Source organism: Physeter macrocephalus, chromosome 13 (assembly GCF_002837175.3).
Source record: "Physeter macrocephalus isolate SW-GA chromosome 13, ASM283717v5, whole genome shotgun sequence".
Taxonomy (NCBI): domain Eukaryota; kingdom Metazoa; phylum Chordata; class Mammalia; order Artiodactyla; family Physeteridae; genus Physeter; species Physeter macrocephalus.
Window position 1 is genome coordinate 8,700,173 of NC_041226.1, and position 17,128 is coordinate 8,717,300.

At 36.1% G+C, this 17,128-nt stretch overlaps 1 protein-coding gene across 1 annotated transcript in view; it reads left to right on the forward strand.

The window, feature by feature from the left end:
- The first annotated feature begins 11,441 nt into the window (after positions 1-11,441).
- RXFP2 (relaxin family peptide receptor 2) overlaps positions 11,442-17,128 on the forward strand; it is a 64,360-nt gene continuing 58,673 nt past the window's right edge. The window contains exon 1 of the mRNA XM_024126006.1: positions 11,442-11,484. Coding sequence (XP_023981774.1) covers positions 11,442-11,484 — 43 coding nt within the window. The remainder of the gene's footprint in view (positions 11,485-17,128) is intronic.

Below are 17,128 nucleotides of genomic sequence, written 5' to 3' on the forward strand. Positions count from 1 at the left end.
CTCTTCCCCCCCCCACAGATACTACATACACATATCCTCCTCTATTTCTGTAGTGTTCTGTTAGCAATAGCTTCTGAAAGGGACAGAAAACATGTCTGAGAATGCAAACCAAGGAAACATGAAAATATATTCTGCTTTAAAATTTTGGAGAAAGAGTTTTACAAAGCTGCAACTTTCTAATTTAGCAAAAGTGTAAACTTCATATTATTTACCATTTAGAGCTTTAAGCAAAACAAGAAAAAGAATTGTGTAGATTTAAAATATATATATGATTAGAGTTTATTTGCATTTATTTATTTTACTGGAAATGCAAAATATTTCTTTATATAAATTAAAGGATATGCTGTATCATGAAACATGGTTTTCCTGATATCTTAGGGCCAAATGTTTTCTAGAGAAATATATTTTTGGTTTTATAATGAAAATCAGTGGGTCTTATTGACTCAATGAAAAGACATGTATTTTACAGATACTATGGTTGGGAATGCAGCTATTTCAAGATTCTATTATGCATTAAGAATCTGAAGGTTTGGCAAGATTTTTTTTTTTTTGGCAAGATTTTTTGACAAGACAATTCCCATGGAAATTCTATAATGTGGTATCTCTGTAATAAAATAGAACCCAGCTAGTGGCCCCTGATCTGCCTCCTGCCAACCTGTCTTTTTAAAATAGTCATGAAAACAAGAACAAGGTATAAAACTGATGCACCAGTAGAAGCTAGAAACATGGGTCAGCATTTATGGGAAGAATTCACCTATCCAAAGTGCAGATGGGGCCCTCAGGTAGAAGAGTGGGAGTGAGGGAGAACAATATGGCACCTCACACGTCTCTCTGTAAAGTCCCCACTTCACAGTGAATGGAGACTTTACTGGGTAAGCATGGACCGTCAGCCGTTTAGATCACAGAGTCTCTTCTTCAGGTAAATGAGCTCTTTAACAAATATAGTAAACCCTTCCCTCCTTAGAAAAGTTCTTTCTATTTAATTTAGGGACTGTAATTTCCAATGATACGATAAAGCCATGGGTAGAAGTGGCAGGAGTTGTTCAAGCAATATAATTCAACATATTATACATATGTATATGACAAGGACTGTGTTAAGAACTCAGGATAAAATGATGATGAAGTAATAGTCTTTGCTATTGAATGTAGTGGTAAAGTGAACAGACATGAATTACTATATAAAAAGCATCCTAACACTGTGGCAATCTAAATGGGAGGGAAGTCCAGAAGGGAGGGGATATCTGTATGTGTATGGCTGATTCACCTTGTTGTGCAGTGGAGGCTAACACAACATTGTAAAGCAACCATACTCCAATAAAAATTTTTTTAAAAAAGCATCCTAAAAGAGGTTTCCTAAGACCTGCAAGCTAAGGAAGGGTGCTTTAGAGATTGCAAGTTGACCATTGCAACATCCCTCTCTTCTTCCTTCTTAGTAACTTAGCCCTGCTTTTTCATTTGCATGTTTCCACCATGAATGAAAGACTACATCTCCTTTTCTCGGTGTGGCGCGAGTCTTTGTTGACATAGCGAATCTACCGAGCCAGCCTGGACAACAGACTTTCTGGAATTATTTTATGTGAGAAATGGTTAAATTTTTCTTTTACACCATTATGTAGGGGTCTAACAGGTGAACCCCTAAATATGATACAAGGGCTAGTCAGAGGCGGAGAAAAGGAAGAAAGTGCTGCTTGGAAGAAAAAAGCAAACGATGGAAGACCTCTGAGAGCAGAGCACTCTGCTATTGCAGTTTTTCATACCCTACTTCTAGTAAAGGAAGACCTAAAATCACAGAGCAGCTGCTCACTCTAATAGAGCCACAGTAGATAAATGAAACCCTGGCCCAATAAATTTAACAGGAAGACCCGCACATCAACACATCACCCAGCATTCTAGTAGGAAATGAGCTAACACAACAGTGAGGGTTCCCATGAGAAAGCACCAGTAGTAAGCATATATATATATATTTTTTTCTTTTATTACCTTTGCATTTTGATTCATAGTTAGAAAGTCTTTCCTTACACCTTAAAGAAGAATTCATCCATGTTGTCTTCTAGTGCTTGTGTGCTTTCATCTTTTACCTTTTGAGCTCTAATCCATTTGGAGTTAATTCTTATGTTCAATGTGAGATACAGATCTAATTTTATCTTTTTTCCAAATTGCTCTCCTATTTTCTGGTCTCTCCCTCTTAACTCTGTTCCATCGTTCACACCACTGCTTGACCTGTCTCCCCAAAACATACCTTCCCACACATGCTTCTCCTGCTCAGTGGCCCCAAACGGCTTCTTGTCACCTGCTGCATCAAGCCCAAAGCCTTCATGCCAAAAATATTAAGGCCCTCCATAATATTTACCATCCAGCATATTCAGTCCATCTCCATAATCCTAGACTGTAACAATTTTCTGGTCTTTTAAACTTAAATGTAAGAGCTAAAATTTATATAAATACATACACAAAATTGGTATATAGGCTATATTTTTTTAAAATTTTATTGTATATAATCTACAACTCAGTAAAGTTGTTAAAATATATAAATATGTACCTTTTATTGTACACCACATTTTGGTTTACATTGAGTATAATAGAAGAATGAGTTAGAAGTGATTTTCCCCTGGGAAGATAGTGTTTTACAGAGTTCTCTGTTCAGACCATGAGCTCATTTAGGACCCAGAGGTCTGTCCTGGTAAAGTCTTAGAAATCAAATATCTCCATTTTATAAGAAACACAGAGTTGCATATTCTGTTTTAATTTTTTAGGGATTTCCTGTATGTATCTGTTATATCCACTGGCGACTTCATTGCTACATTTGGCAATAGTTACAAAATTATAATTTAAGTTTCAGATTTTTTCTGAAAAACTTCAACAGCAGAAAACGGAAGGTAAAAATTGAACAACATAAGGATAAGGAAACGACAAAAGAACTCTGCTATAGGAAAGTCAAAATTCTTTGGAAAATCTTTTGGAAAATTTTATAGGAATTTTCTGGGGAAATTTTATAGGAGAGCTAAATATTTCTTGAGCACCAGTTCATGTAAATGTCATGGTAGTCTGTGATGATGTAAGCTTTGGCCTTCCTCAAAAGTCAACATCCAAGCCACTCCTGGGAAAACTGCTGTTTACTGCTGAGCCTTGCATTGTTGTTCTGTTAACAATTATCTGTATATGATCCTGCCTGGTATGGTTGTGTGACTTCCAGAATAACTGGTCATTAAGTGCCTCAAACAGAAAAATAACACTGCCAGATGTGAGATGAACAAAAACTGTATTATTAACATATTTTTGGAAGCTTTTTCACTCTGTGAGCTTTCCGGAGCAGAAAAGAAAAAAATGTATATAAGTATACAATTCTGGATTTTCCCTTTTCTTCCATGGGCTTTTACTCTAAGTATGGCTATGACATTTGGAAACATCTCTTTATTTTAGCCTGTTTTTCTTCATTGTTCTCCAGTGTACACGTGCACTTCATAAGTTCTTGTTACCACTTGTTCTACTACTTAGTTCCTTCCTCTTGGCCTATTTGCTCTTCAAATACTGTACTCTGATGTTGCATCCCCTCCCTCTACCATCTTCCTATGTCATATGTGTGGCTGTGTGTGTATACACACACACATATATATGTTAAATAGGACTAAAAGAATGGGAGATGTCTTAAGCCTACAGAGGCATGTGGACAGGAAGAAAGTATTGATTCTAGGCAGCCTGCTATGCTGCATGACTCACGAAAGAACTTTAGGCCACTGTTGGCACTAGCCAGTGAAATCATTTCTCTTTCTCTCTCTCTCACCTCAGCTCCTATCCAGGCTGCCTTCCAGAGTCTCTTTGAGCTCCCTTGGTTCTCATCGGAGCTCAGGCGACTCCTAAAATACCTAGAGAAGTCATCCTTACATGCCTCTGCCTCAGGGACAGCTCTGTGATTTAATAGAGGATTTTAGCCTTTATCTAGCCCTGTTCTTGGCCCTACTTATTTGGATTCATTAACTTGATTCTGAAGTTAGCTGCTGTATCAGATCCCACAACATAAAACTTTTCGATATTTTCACGAAGTTTAGTGTTTACTCCTATTCATTTGTCAGCTTTATGCGCCTTAAGTATGCATTGTAAAATCCAGTACCATTGTATTGACAGGATCTAACTAATTTTCTGCATACGTGCTTGGAATATGCACGTGTACATATAATTACTTCACCTACTCTCTGTGATATTGTCTTTTTTTTTTCGTAGATCTTTTACTTTGGTTTACCCAAATGGAGACCAGGTATGCTGGTCCTATAATGAATGTTCATTAGATAGTAATCTGAAATTAGCTGTGTGTAGCTCTAGTGCCTTAGAATTTTAATGACTTTAAAGCTTCTAATGAATATCTTCTTATATATATGTATAGCAGCTATATGATTAAAATTTTTTAATTGTAGCTTTTCAATCTCCTTATTTTAAAGTATTTTAGGTAATTATTCTATGGATGAGACTCCTTGTTTCCCACACCATACCTCTTTCCTGAATTCTAACTTCTGTTTCCAGCTGTTGGCTAGACATTGCTCTCTGGATGTGCCTCAGGCCCCTCAAGTTCAGCACATGGAAATATTCTGTCAACATTGTCTCTGACAAAACACTCCTCCTCCTGGGTCTATTACCCAGTGGCTCAGTTTAGAGATCTGAGAATCACCTGAGCCATCTTTCTCTCCCTTCCTTCCATTGCTCACCATATCCCTTCAATTTCACCTCCTAAGTATATCTTAGATTTGTCCCCTCTTCTCTGTCCCTTCTGCCTTGGTCCATGCCTTCCTGGGCTACTGCAGTGGATCTAATGGGTCCTTCTGCTTCCAGACTGTGTCCTCTCCAACATACCCTCCACACAGTGGCCAGCCCACTCCCCCTTCTATTTGATGAAAGCTTCTCAACAACTCGCCCTTTCCTGCCACAGAAAGTCTGCGTTTCTTCCCATGGCTTAAAAAGCACTTCCTAAGCTTGTCCCTGTTCCACGAAAGCATTGGGCATCCTCCCACAGCCCCGTTCAGTCCACCCTCAGTAAGGCCACACGCCCCCCACTCTTCAGCTCCAACATAAGTAAACTCAGCAAAGGTTTATTGAATGAATAAGTCCACAAATGAAATGAAAGTGTCCATCGTGAGTTAACAAAGAGTTGCACGCAGGTGAACAGCGTTAACTCTGCTGTCCAGAAATTAACCGGTTTATTACTTATTTAGGGTCTTCTGCTCACTCTCCCATCTAAGGCCAACAATTGGGGCACTTTTCTGGATACTGCGTCCAGCTGTCAGAATGTAAAATTATAGAATGAAGAAGCAGTGCACAGATCAGTGTTCATACTCAAGCAAAAGGCAAACTAAGAGAACAGGATGAGAATAATGGCCGTCATGAGCATTCGGGCTGATTTGGGGGCATTGGTAGGCTCTGCCAGGTTTGTGTTTCTATGATCCTATAAAACAAAGGGCTGGCATAATGAAAGCGAGAAGAATTTAGATAAAATGATTTGTGACTTTTCACTTTACATCAAAGATCATTATTCGGCAATATACATATTGTATTTTATAAATAAAGGTACGTTCATTCAGGGTAAACTCAATACACAGACTGAAAATTAAAACATTCACCAAATAGTGTTCTAATTTATTTTATGTTACCTGAAGCTTTAAAGTGAAGGCAATTAGAGACCACGGTACACATGCACTAGAAAATAGCACCTATTTGTTTATTTAAGCTCAGTCATATTATACAGAATTTCAGAAAAACAAAAGAACTTAGTAACTTTAGGAATGATTTTGTGAATAATGAAGGGAATGTCACCTCTGCAAGTAATACCTGAATAATTTACTCTTAGAAATTTGGGAATAATATATAATGTAAAAGACATTCCAAAAGAAAATTTCTTCAAATAAAAATGGAACTTGTGCACTAATTTATTCAATATACGTAGCACATGCTGCTAACCCAATATCCTCAGTTTTTGTCCTGAAAAACTTAAGATCAGGACCAATGACATCCAGATCCATCTGTCTGAGTCAGGGTTTGTTGTGGCAACCAAAACAGCAATAAAATAGAAATCTCAGTGCCTTGCTCACAGGTCTGTGGGTCATCTGTGGCTCTCCTGGGCTTGGCTGGACTCAGGTTCAAGCATGCTGCACGTGACCCTCGTTCTGGCTAGGGAGTGTGGGGGGAACAAGCCACACCACACAAGCACATTTAAAGCCTCTGCTGGAACGTGGCACATGCTACATCTAGTCACATTTAATTGGTCAAAATCAGTCTCACGACAAAGGCAAAAGTCAATGCAGCAGAGAAATATACACTACCTATAAGTGGTACTGCCAAGTCACATGGCACAAAGTGGGAGTGCATAATCCTTTTGCAGAAAGTGGAATAATCGGGAATGCTAATCTAATGTACCACAATATCTCTCTTATGCTTTTGAGTAACTATCCTCTTTTTGGTCTGGCCATGTATGTGTGGGCAGTATTCTGTCAGTCTCACTCAGGTACAAGAATCTGCTTTACCTCCTTCTGCCATCAGCCTGACTTGAGAGTATCTTAATACTTCTCTAGAATAGCTGACATGACTTCTTAATCTCTCAATCCGTTATATTCAAGATATGCAGAGCACAGGTTTCATCTAATGGTCTTTGCATCTCAGATAGATTGTTCCCTTCTCTGAAAGGCCATTTAACTTCTTATCTGTATCCTTCATTTGGGTTCTTACTTAACTTTTTAATATATCTTTTGCTCCCTTTAAAAGATAGTTTTCCTAGGAACACAGTTTTTAGTTGCCAGTCATTTTTCTCTCAGAATTTAAATGCTATTGCACCTATTCTGGCTTCCATCATTGTTGCCTAGAAGTCTGCTAGTATTCTAGTTTTCCCTTTGTAGCTCACCTGTTTTTTCTCTCTGCTTTCCTTTAAAGCCTTCTCTGTATATTTGATATTACCCAGTTTCAACACCAAATGTCCAGATGTGGATTTATTTTTATTTGCACTGCCTACTAGAAATTGTTTTTCCTATATCTGTAAATTTTATATTTTATCATTTCTAGAAAATTCTTAGTCATGATCTCCCCCAAATATTCTCTCTTCCTTATTCTCACAATTCACTCCTTCTGGGACTCTAATTAGCTGTATGTTGAAACTTTTCACTCTTTCCTCCTAACTCTTCTTTAATTTTGTTCATTGCCTGTTTATCTGTACTACATTTTGTATAATTTCTTTACCTCTTTATTCCAGTCTACAACTTTTTTTCTCAACTATGTCTTAATGACTACTTTTACCCATCCATTGAGTTCTTAAGTTCCACAAATATGTTGTTCGTGTCTAAAAATTCTCTTTGGTTCTTTTGAATGGTTTCTTATTTCTTGCTCATTTTTGTGATTCCATGTGTTCCTGTAAACATTTTATATTCCATAACTGATAATGTCAATATTTGAAGTTCTTGGGGTTCTAAATCCATTGCTTTTATTTCTGCTAAGTGTCACCCAAGTGTGCTTGGTTGATCTTTGATAATGAGCCTATATTTGGTTGACGTTAATCTGGGTAAACCCTTAAGGAACTAAATTAAGGAGGTTTTCTACAGAGTTTATGTTTCTATTTCACGGTGATACAGGGTGCCTCTTTGACATTGCTCAGCTTAATCCTCTGGGGAGGCTGAGGCTGAGCCCTGAGACCTTGCCACTGACACAAGCTTGGTCTGCAAGTTGGTCTAAAAGTTGATATCCGCATTTGTTTGCAGGCACATCTTGCCTTTTATGTTTGTTTACTGTTTACTTGTTTACTGTTCTGCATTGCAGTTTCAGCATTTTGTTTCTGTTTTGTCTTGTGCTTTTCCTTTAGATTTAATTCTTCTCATTTTTAACACTCCAGAAATGCATGAAAATTGTTTTATGCAGGAGCTATTATTTTCAAGCAAGAAGGCTTTTCAGAGTATCTAATCTACCATCCTGCCAGGAGTGGATGTCTTGGTGATATTTTTTACTCTGGGTTTGTAGCTATGCTCCTAATCACTGAGCTTGCCAAGAGTTGAAATTCCCAGATAAATGGAGCATGACTTATTAAATTATTTTAAATGTAAAATATCAGAGTTAGAACACCTAACTGAGACTTCCCTTCTCAAAATGGACCCTATATCAGGACTGGTTTGCTTAATTGACTGACACTCTATGCTAATGAGATTATGTGATTCAGTTAGGTTTGCTCTGTGTACAGAGTGCAAATAAGTCTGCTACCATTGCTGAAAAGGTTACTCAAAATATCAGTCTTACTGAATGATGAGTTAATGATATAATCTCATGAAGAAAGGCTAACATAATTATAATCACAAATACTTAGCTGGTATAGCTGAATAAGGTTTTACTATAACTTTGTGTATGGATGCTATTCAAGTGAACATTGCCATTGTTGGCCTAATATCATGAGCGTGGGATTCTTATATTTATTATTCTATAATTCATCTTTTTGGGGAAAATCTTATCTATTAATATAATTCCTTCATTGACTATCCTGTGTCCTTTCCCTCAAAACAGAAAGTGATAGTAAACAGCTAACGAATAGGTTTTGTGAATGAAAGACTAGAGACTGGAAATAGAGGCATTTAACAAGCCTATATACAGTGTGAGTGTTTAGCAAATATCTTGATTGAAAATATTGATTTAGCAAGATAGTAAATTATAGTTTATATGAAAAACAATCACACACTTCTGAAAGTGAATTAATATCAGGGTTTTCTGACCATATTTAAAATTTTCTGACCATATTTCATTTATATGAAAAACAATCACATACTTCTGAAAGTAAGTTAATATCAGGGTTTTCTGACCATACTTAAATTATGTTCTGGATTTCAGAACTTTATATGTAACAATGGCTTCTAAGATGTGAATAAAAGTTACAGTAGAGGCTAAGAAAATGCCCCTACCTCTCTGCCAACCCTGCCCCCCCCAACTATTAAACTAGGTAATTAGTCCTTTCAGTAAATAAATTCCCTTGAATTAGAATTATATTGAATTATGCTATTTATTAAATACTATATTTATAGGAGGTTTTATACTGTTATTGCCAAAAATATGAGTGCTATCCACAGGAGATTGGAATGAAGGAATAAATTGATTCAGGCAAGGATCAATAAAATAAACTTGTGCATATTTGAAGTTAATATCCAAGGGTGAATCAGTTTGTACCAGTCTTCTGAGCTCTACATGAAGCACTCCCTGGAGCTTCCTTACCAACTGTGTCTCCAAGGAAAGAGTAGATCCATTCACCCTTATTTAAACACATATATTATATCCTTGTGTACCTTTCAACCATTTGGGTTTCAGTTCAAAATGCTGGATACTCACACTAAGTAAATCAAAGTTAAAACATATTAAATGAAACACGTTTCAGTACTTGCGCTCTCCGTCTTTAGAAACCAATAATGAATGAGCCTAACATGTTCTTAACTATTATTTATAATTATGGAGTTCTGGATTTTTTATGTTAATATTTCAAAGACTCACTTCGAAAAGCTTAACACAAAGGGATGGTGATTCAACTTTTTAACAATTTAAATCTATTTCTAAGGCTTAATATTCACGAAGAAGTCGAAATTAAGTTCTTTGAAATCTTGAAATTTCTTCTTTCTCCAAAAATTGTGTTTTCATGGAGTATATATTTAAACTTCACATAGACTTGTGATGGGCAATTCATGGTATTTAATTGCACTTAAAAATTCATGCTCAAAGTTTCAGTACCAGAAACTAGCACCCATCATCTTGTTCGTAGAACACACAATGTAAGAAAAACTGATCACTCTGAACTTTTTTTACATGAACTAAGGCAAATTTTATCTATAAAGACCTCGAGGTTAATGAAGAAAAAAAGGTGCTTGAAATATAAGAAAAAACCTTGCAATACTTCTTTTCATTGTTTTTCCTTTATTGTTGCTTTCTCTTTTGGTTTGAAAAATAAGATGAGAACACATCTAAATGTATCTGGAAAAAGTCTTAGGGAATTTATCTCACTTCTTAAAAGAGAAAAGAACTAACTACATTATGTGATAAATAAAATATTTTCTATTTGAAATTCCCTTTGAATGAATCTTTATTCTATCAAAGGCTGGAATGAAAGAAAGAGCAATGAAAACCCCATCTCTTATGATTTGTGATGACGATAGCCATTTGTCACAGGATAGTGTTTCAGTGTTGTTTCAGTGTTGTTATGATTAATAACAACATATAAGAGAATCTGTATCGTTCCCTTACAAAATCCTATGTCCAAATCAGAACTACAGAATGTTTCATATGTCTACGTAGACATTTCTCAGAATTTCATAGACAACGAAATTCTACAATGTCCTTTTGTAGACTCTTTATCATTACACTATGATCAACTGAATCCTACAACCAAAATCCCTTTCTATACTTTAACTTGCACTAACTATGCTGTTTTAAAAGCTGCTTTCAGGATGTAAGAACTGAATTACAATTAATATTTTCTAATAGGTATGCAACATGGGATTGAAAGCAAGAATAAAATTATCCATTTTAGGGCTTCCCTGGTGGCACAGTGGTTGGGGGTCCGCCTGCCGATGCAGGGGACACGGGTTCGTGCCCCAGTCCGGGAAGATCCCACATGCCGTGGAGCGGCTGGGCCCGTGAGCCACGGCCGCTGAGCCTGCGCGTCCGGAGCCTGTGCTCCGCAGCGGGAGAGGCCACAGCAGTGAGAGGCCTGCGTACCGGGAAAAAAAAAAAAAAAAAAAAAAAAAAAAATTATCCATTTAAAAAAATGTATGGTTATAGAGGAAGTAAATGAAGTTTAAAATACTGTGTGAATGTCTTACAATAAGTAACTGTTAAACACAGGGCCGTATGTTTTAGTTATTACTTTCTGTATGTCATTTGAAAACATTTAAGTGCATTTGAATGGAAGTAGGCGTTCTTCACGTATTTGCCAGTGAGTAGTTTTTTGGTCACTTTTTTATTGCATGAAAAATATGCTTGCAAAGAGTTTCGTCACCTTTTCAGTGTAAATCTATATCCCTTTCTATTTGAGAATTTCTGTATACGTTTGGATTTAAATTAAGAGCAAATTGTACTACATGCTCTAAGGGGAACATGTTTTTAGAGTGATTTTAAAAAATGTTTCTTATCTAATAATACCAGAGTCTTATATATGTCTCTCTGTACATACTATAATGAATGAATGACCAAGAATACAACTGTAGATTTAAAATAAAATGAAACCAAAAAAGAAAGAATGAAAAAGATAGGCTGCATAGTGACAAAGACCATCTCCTCTCGTGCCAGTAAAGTTCTAGCTGTTGAGCATGCTCAGACCCAGGGGAGGCACTGAAGTTACTATATCAGAACTCCTTCTGAGGTTAAGGAGCATACATCTAATAACTCAGTTGCTGTGAACCCGTTGTTAGTTTTCTGGTATTAAGCGTCTCTTCAGCCGCAGATTGATTGCAATGTTCCTTCTACTTCATTTCATCGTTCTGATGGATGTCAAAGGTAAGGCTACTGCTTTCTTGCTTGAATGAGTGCAATTCCAAAAGAACAGAATACTTCTACTTGGTTCTGTCATATTTATAATACACTCATTGCAGTGTTTGATAAACAGACGTCCAGTTTGCATTGTCATTATCACTAGTTGCCTATAGTCCCATCCTAGCAATTTCTAGATGCAACAGATTTTTCATGGAAACTTGCCTTTAAATGTTGTTAAAATTGTAATAAGATAGCTTTAAAAAACAAGGTTGAAGAAATCAATTATAATGGAGAAATTTTGTTTAGTATTTGAAAAAATGTATGACAATTAATAACTTAAAATTTTGCCTTAGGAAATTTCAACCTGTTGAAATCTGTTCATAAATTTTATATAATTGTTAGTTGCTGTGTTTCATTGTTAACATAGTTAAACTGGGAACTGCAAAGCCAAAGACAAATCTAAAAATCAGTATCTCTCCCTAAGAGCAAACCTATGTAAAATAAAATAATTAAAAATGGACAAAAGTTACCTATTCAGATAATTCTATTTTCTGTTTTTTATTTTTAAACTTTTCATTTTGGCCAAACTGCTCATTTTCAAGTTGGCAGTATTTTTATTGTAAAACTGAAAAAATAAAAATAAAATTTAATCTTCCCCTGGTTTTAAAGAAAAATATAGACTTGTTATGAGCGTGTATACTTGTAAATAATCTGTTCATCATACCCAAGGCACGTTGGGTTTATTATTATTATTTTAAAACGTATTTAAGTTCATAGTCTTTCTTAAAGACTTTTGATAAACCTCTGAGACTAAAGTTAGAATTCAAAATTATTTTTCTTTTCTGAGAAATTCGTTTTAGGTTTTTAAAATGTTTAATTTTATTAAATGAAGTCAACTGAATATTTTAAATATTGAAATAAAATGCAGTATTTATGAGCAGTTATTTAAGAACTACTAACAGATAAAAGATTTTTTAATATTTAAATTTTAGTTTGAATTTGAAATACTAAAATTTTGCAAATTATTTTAAAATATTTTAATACATGTAACATGATTTTTGTCTTGTATTTTAATCTTTCTTACATGAAAACTTAAGTGTTATCTAAGGAGAAACAATATATGAACTCATTTTGCATGTAATACAGTTGTAGAAAGCAGTCTACTCTTGATATAAGGTCTTCTTCCCTCAGAAGTTCATGCCCTATGCACATTTATAATATTCAATTCTTTTTTTAAGATAGACAGTTAAAAAATAGGTTCTTGGATTCAACACACTTCATAGAGGTTATCTATGCCCTTAAAAAATTCTTTAATGTACAAGACTGTAACTATAGTTAACCAGTTTTTAACTACTTTTACTTATGGTAATGCATCTAATTGATTTGCCTTAGAAAAACAAAATATGAGAAGAAAAATATCTATTACTAAAATAATGTTTTAAGATTTACCACAAAGTAATGGTGTTCTTTAAAAAAAGAAGGAAAGAAATTTTAAACATGATTTTTTCTTATTTCTAAGTAAATGTCATATTTAAAATCCATAGTATCAATCTGATATTTAATTGTAATTCCCTGGAAATTTTTACTTTCTAATTTTATATTATTTTCAATTGATAATTTATATTTAAAATCATTTATTTTCAAAGTTAGATATGTTAACCAATGCTTTGATATCTTATTCCTACTTATAAAAATAATAATAATTTGCTATATATATTAACAAAACTTTTTTCTTTTTCACAATAAAATTAGAGTTAAATTAGTTAAAGCAGTTAAAATTATACAGTTAAAGCAGTAAGGCTCTTTATCATAAACAAAGAAAAGTCATTTAGAATTATGTAAGAGTAAAAATTGCTTTTTAAATTTAAATGAATATTTATGATAGATTCTTAGACCAGATCTAAACAAAGGGAAAAGTTAACAATTATATGATTGTCTTTTCTCTTCTGGCCATGATCACCCTTGCATGCCTAATGAATAAATGATACAACCATCTTAAGCTACAGACATTAATTGATAAGTAAAGATAACATGTCTTATTATCACTTTTTTCATGTATTTTATCATCCATTTATTCCCTGGGTATCCTTGTTAACCAGCTTCAAACTCCCTCCAAAAAAAAGTTTTTTATGGACTAATTATGAACAATATTGCAAACCAAAAAGCATGGGCTTATATGGAAAACTGAAAGCATGAAGTATTGAGAATGCTACTGGACAACTACCAGTTGCTACTTATTCAAATAATTTGCTAACCTTGAAAAAGGTAGTCGTCCAAAGCAGGGCTAGAGCAGCATTTGGACGTGAACAGTATTAGACTGCCCCCTAATGGACTAGTTCAAATCTCATCTTGGTCCTTTCTCAGTAATGTCAGTTCGACTTGGATGCTGTGACTTCAAAAAATGTTTTTGAACTAAATTTTAATTTCACACAATTATATCCATGCTGCCGATAGCTGTGAAAATCAATTATATTGCAGGACAGTCATACTGAGAGGCTAAAGCAGCACCACTAATGAAAAAGAAACTCACCTGCTTCAGGGCTGAATGGAGCCGGCTGTGAGGGAAGAGGAAAAATATCAGAAACCCAGAAGTTAAGGCCATTTGAGATAAGTTATCTCTACAGGCACTAACTAAATACATCTCACAACAGATGTTTATTCGTTTGTTCATCTTACTGTGAATGAATATGACCAGATGCAGTAAAAGATTTTTAAGGACTCTCACTTGAAGTGACAAAATTGGCTGTCACCTGAATTTTAAAGACGAAAATGGGGATGTTGCCTCACATAATCTGATGTTGAAAAATGGCACATTCGTCCTAAGAAATTGTGGCTTGAATTAAATTCAATTAACTAAGAATAGTTTTTGTGTACATAGTCATATGATGATAAATGCACAGACTTTTTAGGAGTATATATATGTTTGAGAGCCCAAAACAGCTTGGTCTCCTTGTTTGGTAAAAATGTTACTTACCATTCACCAGGCAAAATGAATGTGCTTGGTTTATATAAGAAATCATAGTGGAGGGCTTCCCTGGTGGTGCAGTGGTTGAGAGTCCGCCTGCCAGTGCGGAGGACACGGGTTCGAGCCCTGGTCGGGGAAGAGCCCACGTGCCGCGGAGCAACTAAGCCCGTGCGCCACAACTCCTGAGCCTACGCTCTGGAGCCCGTGTGCCACAAGTACTGAGCCCGCGCGCCACAACTACTGAAGCCTGTGCACCTAGAGCCCATGCTCCGCAACGGGAGAAGCCAGTGCAATAAGAAGCCCACGCACTGCAACAAGGGGTGGCCCCGGCTCGCCACAACTAGAAAAAGCCCATGCACAGCAGTGCAAAAATTAATTAATTAAAAAGAAATCATAGTGGAATTAGAGGAAACATTTTTAAGTGCTTTGTTCACATGCATCAATTCTTCATCCCTATAATTCTAGATGTTGTGTATGTATAGAAAAAAACTAAGCTTGCAATAAATATTGTTCTCATCAGTGGTATATCACTTTTTTTTTTGCCCAGGGAAGTTCTGTATTAATAGAATATGTTTGATAAGGGGAAGATAATGTTATCTCCCAGCTCCCCAGGTATGAATTCTTTCTTTTTTGGAGGCCTGGACATTTTCATGAAGTTGGAGGGATTTTTCTCCTGCACATGTCTCCCAACGAGTGGTCTCAGAATTGCCTCAACAGAGTCCATTGGAGTGTTCAGTTCTGAGCCGTAGTTTATGAGTGTCTCAGGGATTTTACCTTGTGGGTGATCCAGTTCCAAATCTCATGCTCAGTTTGCAGAGGTACCACCACTGCTTTCCCTACTGGCCATGGGCAAGGGGCAATATTCAAATCACAACCTCAGGTGGTCAGCAGAGGCATTTCATCCCCCATGCACTGTTAGGGACTCTGTCCCAGCAGGTAGCTTCATGTAGGTCCCAGCCTCTGCTGGTCAGGCTGCATTCAGCCACTTTCTCAAACAGGCATGGGAGCCAGATCTAACTGCTTATCCAGTCTAGGCTCCTGTCAACCAGGTGGGCTTAGCTCCTCTCACAACAGCAGCTTTTTCTCTGTTCATGTTCTGTGGAGATTCTCTCTTCAATAAACTGAATATTTCAGTGAAAAAACATAGTAACAGTCTTCTCTATCTTTGGAAAAGTAAATGTTGTGGGAAGCATATTTAGGATTTGCTCACAATAGATCATCTTTAACCCAAAGCTCAGTAAAGAAGGTAGTTTTTAATTCTTCAGGTTTTGCTTAATCAGAGATTGGACATGAAAGGGCATTACACACCAGAGATTTGAAATCATGAAGTAGAGTGCCACACAACAGAAGGGGTTAGGATAGGAGAGGCAGCAGAATTGCAAGGATGCTAGATTTAGGGGTGAGCCGACCTGTGTTCAAGTCACAGCCCTGATCCTCTGAAGCCTTTGGCCTTCAGCATACCAGAGAATTTCTCAGCCATAGCCAAAGATCGGTGCAATTATTGAATTGCTAAGAATCACTTGTGATGATGGTAAAGAAATAGATTCTAGGACTCTAGCCCCCCCCATAGATCTGATAAGTCTAGGGTGGGGTGTGGGACTCTGTACGTTTAAGAAGCATCCTAGGGGGTCTGATGAATCTGCCCTATAGGTCACACCTCTGGAAACACTGGTATTGCAGTTAGCACATCAAAATATGAGTAGGCTGTTTTTCTGTAAGGGATGCTAGTTCCTTGTTATACTCTTTGTGCATACCAGGATTGCTAATTGGATTCACTTGGATTATTTGACATGTTAATACTACCTGAAAAGTCTTCTTTTTTCAATTTTGGGGGTTATAAGGACAAATTAAGTATTCAGCAAGGGACTAGCTGATCTAATGATCAATATACTGACTCAATGGACAGTAAAATTCAAAAAAGTATAATTAATACACAAGTTTAGCTATAAAGTAGTCTTGATGCTAATTACCACTCCCTCCTTAAGAAATAAGAAATTAGTAAACCAACGACACAGTGGTTTTGCTGAGTACACAAGAAATTAAAGATGATACAAACAGATGGAGATATACCATGTTCTTGGATTGGAAGAATCAACATTATGAAAATGACTACTACCCAAAGCAATCTACAGATTCAGTGCAATCCCTATCAAACTACCAATGGCATTTTTCACAGAACTAGAACAAAAAATTTCACAATTTGTATGGAAACACAAAAGACCCCGAATAGCCAAAGCAATTTTGAGAAAGAAAAACGGAGCTGGAGGCATCAGGCTCCCAGACTTCAGACTATATTACAAAGCTACCATAATCAAGACAGTATGGTACTGGCACAAAAACAGAAATATAAATCAATGAAACAGGATAGAAAGCCCAGAGATAAACCCACGCATATATGGTCACCTTGTTTTTGACAAAGGAGGCAAGAATATACAATGGAGAAAAGGCAGCCTCTTCAGTAAGTGGTGCTGGGAAAACTGGACAGCTACATGTAAAAGAATGAAATTAGAACACTCCCTAACACCATACACAAAAATAAACTCAAAATGGATTAAAGACCTAAATGTAAGGCCAGACAGTATAAAACTCTTAGAGGAAAACATAGGTAGAACCCTCTGTGACATAAATCACAGCAAGATCATTTTTGACCCACCTCCTAGAGAAATGGAAATAAAAACAAAAATAAACAAAGGGGACCTAATG